This window comes from Macrobrachium rosenbergii, chromosome 12 (assembly GCF_040412425.1).
Source record: "Macrobrachium rosenbergii isolate ZJJX-2024 chromosome 12, ASM4041242v1, whole genome shotgun sequence".
NCBI classification, from domain to species: Eukaryota; Metazoa; Arthropoda; class Malacostraca; order Decapoda; family Palaemonidae; genus Macrobrachium; species Macrobrachium rosenbergii.
The window spans coordinates 55,354,237-55,364,174 of NC_089752.1; the positions used below are offsets into that span (position 1 = coordinate 55,354,237).

The 9,938-nt window shown below is 37.2% G+C and overlaps 1 protein-coding gene across 1 annotated transcript in view; it reads left to right on the forward strand.

Annotated features, from left to right (window-relative positions):
- The first annotated feature begins 2,881 nt into the window (after positions 1 to 2,881).
- The window catches only part of LOC136844236 (C-type lectin domain family 12 member B-like), a 12,234-nt gene continuing 5,177 nt past the window's right edge, over positions 2,882 to 9,938 (forward strand). The window contains exons 1-2 of the mRNA XM_067113229.1: positions 2,882 to 3,228; positions 7,241 to 7,510. Coding sequence (XP_066969330.1) covers positions 7,259 to 7,510 — 252 coding nt within the window. The 5' untranslated portion in view covers positions 2,882 to 3,228; positions 7,241 to 7,258. The remainder of the gene's footprint in view (positions 3,229 to 7,240; positions 7,511 to 9,938) is intronic.

A 9,938-nucleotide genomic window follows, 5' to 3' on the forward strand; every position in this document is an offset into this window, starting at 1 on the left:
GCATGCGCGCCGAAGACCTCAGCGTGATAGCAGTTGGTTTGCAAGAGCGACAATGTCAACCATTCGATCCTGCTGAGACAACTTAGCAGGCACTCACGATGAGCATTTATCCTCGATGGAGGCATTAATGACTCTGGTTTTTTTCCTCCTTCCTTCACTATTAGTCACCCCTCGTTCGATATCTGATACGTCCTGATGATGATTTTCTGGGAGGTATTGCAACTGAAAAGGAACTTTTTCAAACACTGTACACATATGACAAACTATGCGAGTTTTTACAAACTGGCGTTCTCGTATACCTTGCTAAAGTGAAAAACAACTTAGCATTGCAAAACGACACGAAAGAGTTGACAGACAAGAAATGCCCTTTTAACTGAAGGATTAACGAACAATGAGAGAAAATAATGAAAGTAGGGCCTAGAAAAAATTTCAAAAGTGAATAATCATTTCCAAACCCCTTCCTCTTAGCAGATCATGAATATTTCTGTTGACTGAAGCATCAGTAGTAGCGAAGTAATCTGTTACGAGGAAGAAATATGCCAATCTGAAGACTAAAAATTTGGAAAAAGGTTGATATTAAGGTTGACTTATGTCAGCTCGGTCTCTTGCTCACAGAACAGGCGGCCGTACAACCCACAAAAGAAAAATGGCTCACTCTGAAGTAAGCCCAAAAAACCCTTTTCACTTCTAGAATAGGGAACTCTTCTTTCTTCTTTGACTTCATAAACATTCATCCTTATGCACTTTTCAAGCCCAGACCGGCAAGAGGCAAAAGGAAGGGAGGGCCTGACCACGTGAAGCGACAGACCTTCGGCGTCTTAGATAAACGAAGGTCATTGGAATCAGAAATACAGAAGTAGGCAAAAGATTCAGAAGTCTGGAAGCAGAGAGAAAGGAACAATTAAGTCTCCACTTATTTATCTTCATAAATTATAAATTCTGTCCCTTAAAAAAAATGCTATTTATTTTCGATAAAAAATAAAAAACTGTAAATTACTTCTTTTTAAGAAACTGTAAAACATTTCTTTTATTCCTCACACCGTTGGACTGTGGAACAGTCTCCCTGAGGTTGCTGTGCAATTGGAACCTCAAAAGTTCAAGCGAAGATACAGTGCATTGCCATCCTAAAATAAATAAATAGTTATATTTATCTATTAATTTGTTAATATATTTTTTGTTTACTAATAAATGATCTCTTCTTTCTATATTTTCTGTTACCTTCTGTTACTTCTTTCAGATGAACAACATATTCGTTGGAAGCTTGAATCTCAAGTCATTGACCCCTGCGTGTTTGTTCCCTATGAATAGGGTCCATCTTCTGAATAATAATAATAATAATAATAATAATAATAATAATAATAATAATAATAATAATAATAATAATAATAATAATAATAATCTCCTGCGAAATATTTTCTCTCAAAGTCCAGAAGATATGAAAGCCGGTAAATAATAAATCGACACCTGAACATTGCACCTGCTAACTACATTTCTGCAGTTCGAAGAACATTATTTTCCTCTTTACAATTCTCATTTTTGAAAATGAACATTCATACGTAAATTTCTTTCAGTGTTTTTCAAACCTCTCTTCGTTTTCGTCTTTCAGAGTTTCAATAAGGGTGTTAAATCAAAAGATAACTTCAAAATTAAAAAACCAAAAATATTATACGGACAATTGAACGATGTGAAAGTTTTAAGCATCTGTAGATCACATGCACACACACACACACACAAGTATACATACACACAAACACAAACGCACACACTCATTCACTGTTACACGGGCGCCTTAATTATAGTGCAGTCAAGCAGGCCGAACCCATTCTGAATTGACGACCACCAAATACGTGAAATTGGAATAAACCCAACGATGCCGAAGAAATTGGATGTTCCAGTTACGTCAGTGGCATAATGACTTCTTAGGATAAATGTGCTCGAATGATAAAAAAAAAAAATCGGGCCTTTGACTTACAAGTGCAGTCTTGATTATTATTAATTTTATAGGATGAATATTATACGTCATGTAAAAAATTTGTTACCTGGGATTTATTTTGCTGTTAATGTGAGAGAGAAGATGCTGGCAAGAGTGAATATACTTCATTTTTTTTATAGAGTTGTATGTGTATCATTTTCATTTCTGACAGGGCACGAAGGCTACCCTGACCTCGCACGGAGAATTTGGAAGAGGTCGTTCAGTACAGATGACAGAAGGAACAAAAACAGGAGAAATAACAAAAAACTTGCATGCCCTAAAGGAGACAAAGGTCAAATAACTTATAAGGGCAAGGCCAAAAAACGTAATGGAAGTATAAGAAAAACACAATCCAAGTTAAATATTACTTTCAGGAGATATTGCATGACCGCAGCATCTGCAGTATAAGACATAGCTAAGCACAAGTCATCAACTATAACGCAATTAAATGAAAAAAATAAATTGAAAGGAAAAAAAGATTACTGTGATGTATAAAAATATATTTTAAAGGGTCACCGATACATTACTGATAATATTTCAGAGATAATTACTACGGCAAACGTTCTCACACGCACTAGGCCTGTATATTACGCGTGTGGCTGTGTGCTTGTTCAGCAAAGTACCGTTTCTTGACGCGACAAAAGCAAAGAACTGTTTGCTTAATTGTCAATTGGCATATCACTGTCGTCGTAAGAAACAAAAGAATGGGCGATGGACAAAGACAAATGAGCACCCACATACAATCTCGTTACATACCATTTTCTTGCTAAACAATACTAGTACTAACTGCATTTAAGTGAGTTCGCGCATGCGAGAAACACAGACGCAAACAACACGCGTGATGGCACATAATGTTCAAAGGTAAATCCAATCAGCCACACTAACCATTATGTTATGTCCGCGGCCGGTAGGTAACTCTGCACCGACCTCAAGCCACAGTCGATGACTTCTGTCGATGAGTCTGCAGGAATCCTGAGCAAACCAGAGACCACTCTTTAATGGCATCTACATGACGGGATTGATGTAACAAAAAAAGGGGAGTTTGGGAGGAAAAAAGGATAAAAAAAAGACAAGGTCCCATCACGAAAATGCGGTTTGCGTCTTCCTCGGAGGTATGCGAGTCCGGAGGGTACCTCCAATTACAACCGCAAAAGGTCTAGAACCGAGGGCCGAGGAAGAGATCGTCAGTCCATTCGAGGATTTTGCACCGGTAAGGGCGATCGTCTTTCGACCTACGACACCTGGATATCGTCAAGGTTAGTTTCTGTTCCAATACAGTAAAATATCCATTTTTAAATTTATGTTATCCAGGTCTTCGTACTACTTATTGACTGATTTGGTATTAGAAGCTGGCATCGAGGTTACAATGATCATCGACACGAAAATCGCCCCAGGTAGTAAAATTACTTAGTGTCCGGTAAAAGATACTTTCACGAATGTTATACTTTCCAAAATTGTATTGCCTAAAAAGATCTTCAAGATTTTTTGCACTGAATATTTTCTCTTAATGAGCTCGCGAAGGGACGCTGTAATCTAGCTTTTTTCTATGTAGTAATAAAGATTAACAAATTGGGAACCATATTTAAAATCACAGAAGCTCAATAATAAAGGATAAGCTATTTATGTTTACACATTATACAGACTGAATGGTCGTAGAGCAAAAGGATCTAAAACTGAGAAAAATGAAAGAGAGAAGTATTATGAAGAAAAGAGGCTTTCTATACCATTAGCAGACAATACGACCATCTTTGGTAAGCACGACACTAAAAACGAGTTGGGGAAACCAGAGACAGGGAAAGAATCCCACAGTTTGGTGGCAGAAGAGAAGAAAGTCACCAAGCGTACGCTCTAAGCCCTTGGAAGGAATCAGTTTTCGAGAAAGTTACCATTGGTTTGACTTGAGTAGTTGTATGGCAGAATAAGCTCCAGTTCTACTAAGAAGTAATCGTTAAGAAAGCTGGACAGCAAAAGTAAAGAAAGGACGCGGGAATGGGGGGGAAAGTAAAAGCCTAAAAAGTGGGTGCAGCTTTGGGCCAAAAGGACTCTGCAAACACCCTGTCGTAATTCCTACAGAATAACCAGTTAAGATACATGACTTGCTACCAATGATAAACCATTGGTACCATGGATTTGTAAACAAATTATTACTATTAAATAGACAGTGGACAACAATTACACGATAGGGACACGAAAAGCACAGCCAAAAGATGTTTCGAAGACGTCAAAAGATCGCAAGGTCCTGGAAAATAAACTCAGTTCATCTCACCGGAAGTGAGGTTTTCCCACAGTTTTTCCCACAGCCTCTGTGGTTAATCGAAAACCCCGAGTCATAAAGCACTGGAGGAATTTTACCTGAATCAAAAAGTCACTGATGATTTGGGCTAGAAATACTGACTGGAGAAAAAAAAATCACAGGTAACGTTGTCACTGACAATAATCCAATGGACTTTGAAAGACTATGACTAAAAATGTGACACTGGACAGCAACATGGTATTACTGTAAGATACAGTGCTCGTATCCTCTGCTGAGATAAGGGATGATTCTTGGTTGGAATTCTCCTGTTTACAACTATTCTAAGAATGTAACGACCCTTCATTAGAATTTTTCTGAACAGACTGGGAGGAATCAGTGATAATGTAAAGGTCTACCACAATCTTCGCAATGTTCACAATATGTCTACTATGTAAAGGGACTAGATTTCAAGATCTTTATCGAGAAAAAAAGACTTGCTTAGTTGTAAAAAAAAAAAAACATTCCAAGGCATTCATTTGCATTTAGACAGAAAGTAATAATGAGCAGCTAAGGTTTAAAACTCAACATAGCTTAATCAAAAATATGAAAAATACCTTATACGGCATGTATTTCTTATGATGTAGAAACTGAGAGAGAGAGAGAGAGAGAGAGAGAGAGAGAGAGAGAGAGAGAGAATGTTAGTGAACTTCCTTCCTGAACTGGCGACAAACTTGCCCTGTAAACAAAGTAGGTTACCGAGTTCAAGCAACCCAGAGAAGTTCTTAGGAGTTCCAATTTCCAAGAATAAACGAACTGAAGACCCAATTAACCAGGTTTACTTGCAATACCGCAATTTCCAATCAATATCTTCAAGAGTGCAAAGCCTGAGGTGTACAATACCCAAATTATTATCTGCGGGATAAGATGGGAAAGGGAAAACAGTATGTCGACTTGAAATAAGACCTGTATTATTGATGACACGAAATGCCTTTGAGGTAACTGCATAGACTGCATAAAATATAAAATGCAATGTGTATACACGTATATTCCCTGTGTCTAACACAGATATTCAAGTGATTAAAAACTTCGTGTTTAACTATTAAGACCTAATGCGCTCGATAATTATATAAGCAGAACGTAACTGAAAAATTATTTGAATATTTCCGTCATTTTCAATGGGGCAACGGCACCAGTTTTTTGTGAAATAATAATGTGTCCCAAATAAATTCATAATTAGTAGTATTCTAGGCAGAAACCGACAGGCTTACGAAGTAATCCTTCCAGTATTTTCTGACCCTATTGCATCAACATTTTTTGAAAAACATCGAATTTAGTTTAGTGACTGTTCAATAGGCAAAAAAAAGGCAAATTTCATTATTCCAGGCAGGGTAAAGTGCGCTTGTGGGGCGGGGGATGGGGGACGCGACATGAGAGAATTCCTACACTTAAAATAAGAAGCCAAAACTATTATCAGAATTTCTTCGGCATTAGAAACTAACAAACCATGGTCACTTTAGAAATCAAACCAAAATATAATATACATAAAAAATATAATAAATGCGCAATGAACAAGCCGTAAGAACAAAACTTGAAAATAAGGAAAATCAAATTTAAATCTTACTAAACAAATATCCAAACTCGAACTAAATTCAGCAACAATTCGTGAACTATCTTGAAGGTCGGGAGACAAACAGGAAAGTCCCTGAGTGCAAATGCCATTACAGACAAACAGACATGAAGACTGACAGGCAGAGTTTCATCCTACAAAACGAATTTTGTATTTGTTATTTTCCAGTTAGCAACAAAAAACCAATGGGTGAAGTTAAGCAAGGGCTCGACACCATTGTAATTAAAAGTGAGATACTTTTACTCAACAGGTTCTATTTTCAATAGTTGCCCGCTTATGCACGAACGGAGATCATTTAGTACATTCTCTCTCTCTCTCTCTCTCTCTCTCTCTCTCTCTCTCTCTCTCTCTCTCTCTCTCAAGGACGGGCTACACAATGCATACTAAATGGAGAGGGATTATCCTCTATTTCAAAATGAACGGAAATGAATCCAAGCAAAAACATCCTCTCTCTTTTTTTCCTCCAGAGTCGAATTATCATTTACGGTTTCTTTGTTTTGCTTTTGTTTCGTTCGTAAGAAAGACAGGCAGACAGGTGTTATCCAAGGCTAGGAGGTATTGTGGAATTAACACAGCAACGCCAAGTAGAAGTATCGTGAGACATACACTTTAGCATATGCCATGCCCACGAAACTACTTGACCGATAAGTGGAGCTGATTAGGATATAATATATAATCTGACATTATTTCCATCAAGGCGTTACTACAAATGGCATCTCAACATAGCATGCATTTTGCTTTCGCCTATCTGCTACCGTAGCCTGAAATCGGTGACCTGAGCTTTTGTAACGGTAATTTACTCGATATGAAAACCACGTAATCAAATGCAATTGTTGCTGCCCCATTAGTGAAACAATTTCCTTTTACTAATATAAAAACACATCTAGGACCTACACTTATCATTTTAAAGCAACAGTTTAAAATCCATTATAACCAACATAATGGTCCCACTGTGGGGGCATTTTCACACAAAATTCTCGTCAATTCCCATGCCCAAAAATCAAAGTAAAAAATTAAATATAACGGACACATCAAACGTGGTGATCTCGATGGCCGCGGTGCCAATGTCTCCTAAATTAATGGTTCCAGGGCCCCGTGGCGCCAGCTTCTGTCGTTTCGAATATAAGACACCGAAATCATCGGGCGCACATCTCGATTTCCTAAAAATGGGACCCAAATTGCCACGAAGGGTGGATATATAATTCTGCCATTGCCATCAGGCATACCTCGCCTCAGGAATGTGTTTTTTTTTTTTTTTACTCATCTACCGAGAATTATTGACTTCCGTTTCTTCAACTTATATTTTTGATCTTGTGCCTTATAAAAACTCTCAGATCGGTTTAGTTTGAAGTACATCATCACGATCTTGTTTTTCATTTATAATTTTCATTCTCATCTTCTTAAGCAGGATCTCACAGCAACAGAGATGACAACAAATCACCTGACGTCCCTGGGCTTAGTGGCTGCTTTGCTGGTCCTCCTCCTTGAGGTGGGGACATGCGCAGCAACTGCTTCAGGGGCTGCCGCCGTGAAGGACGAGGATGATCGCCGATTCGGGGAAGGGACCAAGACTGCTGCCAATGACCAATTCACCTTGACGGAGTCGCTGCTGATGAACCTCCTGACGACCCAAAGGCAGATCCTCCACAAAGTGACGAGCGTCGCGTCAGATACGAAGGTAAGGTCGGAAGGTCATAAACGTTTATAGCAGGCATCCCTCAACAAGGTAAGGTAAAAAAAAAAAAAAAAAAAGTTGATCGTTTTTTTAACAAATTTACTTCTGTTACGGAGGTGAGGGGAGAAAGAAAAACGTTTACAGTTGACAACTTTCAGCAAGGTAAGGCGAGACACGTAATCTTTTTTTCAATAAATTTACTTCTTTTTTGGAGGTAAGGGAAGGAAAGGTAAAACGTTTATAGTAGACACCTTTTAACAAGGCAGGGAGGGAAACGTAATCTTTTTTTTTAACAAATTTACTTCTATTATAGAGTTAATGTCGTAAAAGGCAACGTTTGCAGCGGACTTCTTTCACACATGAAGAGTGGAAAAGATAAATGGTTACAACAGACTTATTTCACTATGAAGAGGATGAAGGTAAAGTGTGTATAACTTTATTTTCCTTTTACTTAGGTAAAAATAAACTTCTTGCACAAAGGTATGGCGGCAAAGTAAACGTTTGCTAACCTTTCCCCTTTTACGTACTGTGGGTATGAAATGACCGTTCATGTGGGTAAAGTGAAAATGGTTTTTAATTCTTCAATTCTTCGTCACTTTGGTAAAAAAGAATAAAGCGAGGTGAGATATATAAATATTTCTGACTATTTTTTTCTTAATTTAAACGAAAAATTACTTTTCTCATGAGGACGCATATACTGGAAAAAAAACACACACACAAAAATCTGTTTACTTCACTACTTTCCTTGACTTACATAAAAATCGATTTATTTCATGAAGGCAGGTCTATTAAAAAAAAATCTATAATGAAGGAACTTAAGGCAACCACTCACACTGCATAGCATATAAACAATTCCTTTTATAAAAACATAAAAAATTCTCGGTTTTTCTGCAACGTAAAAATAACGTTGAGACTCAAAATTACAATAATTTAACTGGAAGTCTTCTTCTGTACAAATGGAACAAAAAGAACAATCAAAGAAAAAAGTGAAGCAGAATAAAAGTCGCGGTTTAGCGGACGGAGACTGTTCAGAAAACATTAATTTCCGACAGGAAGTCCTCTGACTTTGTTCTTTTCCTTTATTTCCGGCAATGGAAAGAGTCGAGAAGGCAGGACAAACAAAAATACTGGGAAACTGGATATTCCAAGGATAAAACAATCACGGATTTCTTCGTTTTTATATAATAAATCAGGGAAAATCCCGTACTGTGAAAGTCTATTTCTAAAACACGGTCACTTTAGGAGCCTATGTTGGTATTTTCGGTTTACAAAGACTGCAACTAAAAATACCCCTTAAAAATATCCAACAGGGAGGTAGTACCGTCAGTACACCCTACTCGGTGCTCGGTAGGTATTACTTAAGGTTCTTTGCAGCGTCCCTTCGGCCCCTAGCTACAACCCCTTTCATTCATTTTACTGTACCTCCGTTCATATTCTCTTTCTTCCATCTTTCTTTCCACCCTCTCTTAACAAATGTTTCACAGTGCAACAGCGAGATTTTCCTCCTGTTACACCTTTAAAATCTTTTTACTCTGAATTTCTCTTTCAGCGAGGTTCCAGTGCTTGGCCTTTGGCATAAATTTTATGTTCCATTCTCTTTAAAAAATAAATTAAGAATTAAAAACTATTTTACATATGACTCTCTACTCTCCCTGACGTTTCTCTGAAATTTTCTTTAACGGTACTCTCTTCTAAAGACAGCTGACATTACCCGCCCATATAATTTTTAGTAGAACTGAGCCATCAATTTTTCTCTTCCATATTTTTTAAGGATCACCTTTCCTGGAATTCGTATTTCTTCCATTTCAATGCCAGTCAGAAAAATACCATGGAATTTTTCCTTACAATATTCTTTTAAAATATATGATTCTTTAATTTCGTTCTTTTACGAAACTCTTCAATTATCATTCTACTGATATTTTTGCAGATGTCTGGAGAATAATTATTATTAGATATATATGACCTGCATTAAATTAACTTTATTACAGTAAACATTTGATGATATAAAGTAAACATTTGATGATACAAAACGAAGGTAACCGAAGAAATCTGATAACCTTAGGAAACTATCTTCTCCTTGACCCTAGTTCGCGTAGGAAATTGAAGAAGATAGTGTAGTGAGAGGAAAGTATTCGATATTGCAACACCTAAAAGAAACTACTTTCAGAATGCACCTAAAGAAATTTATTGTCGAGTACGGTGCTGTTCTTCTGCAACAATAATCTCCATTCCTTCATTCTTTTATCCACCAGTCCCTAAAACGCTTCAATTTTCTGCCATTTTTTAGTGTTTCTTAAGATTAAAAGTTTCCTTCGGTTACATTCTTTTTCTGGATCACCCAGTTCTATTGCAGCGAAGTTCATTTAATGCAGGGCATCTATCTAATAATATTTAAACAAGTAAAAGAAGCATTCTTCGGAAAACCTTTCAG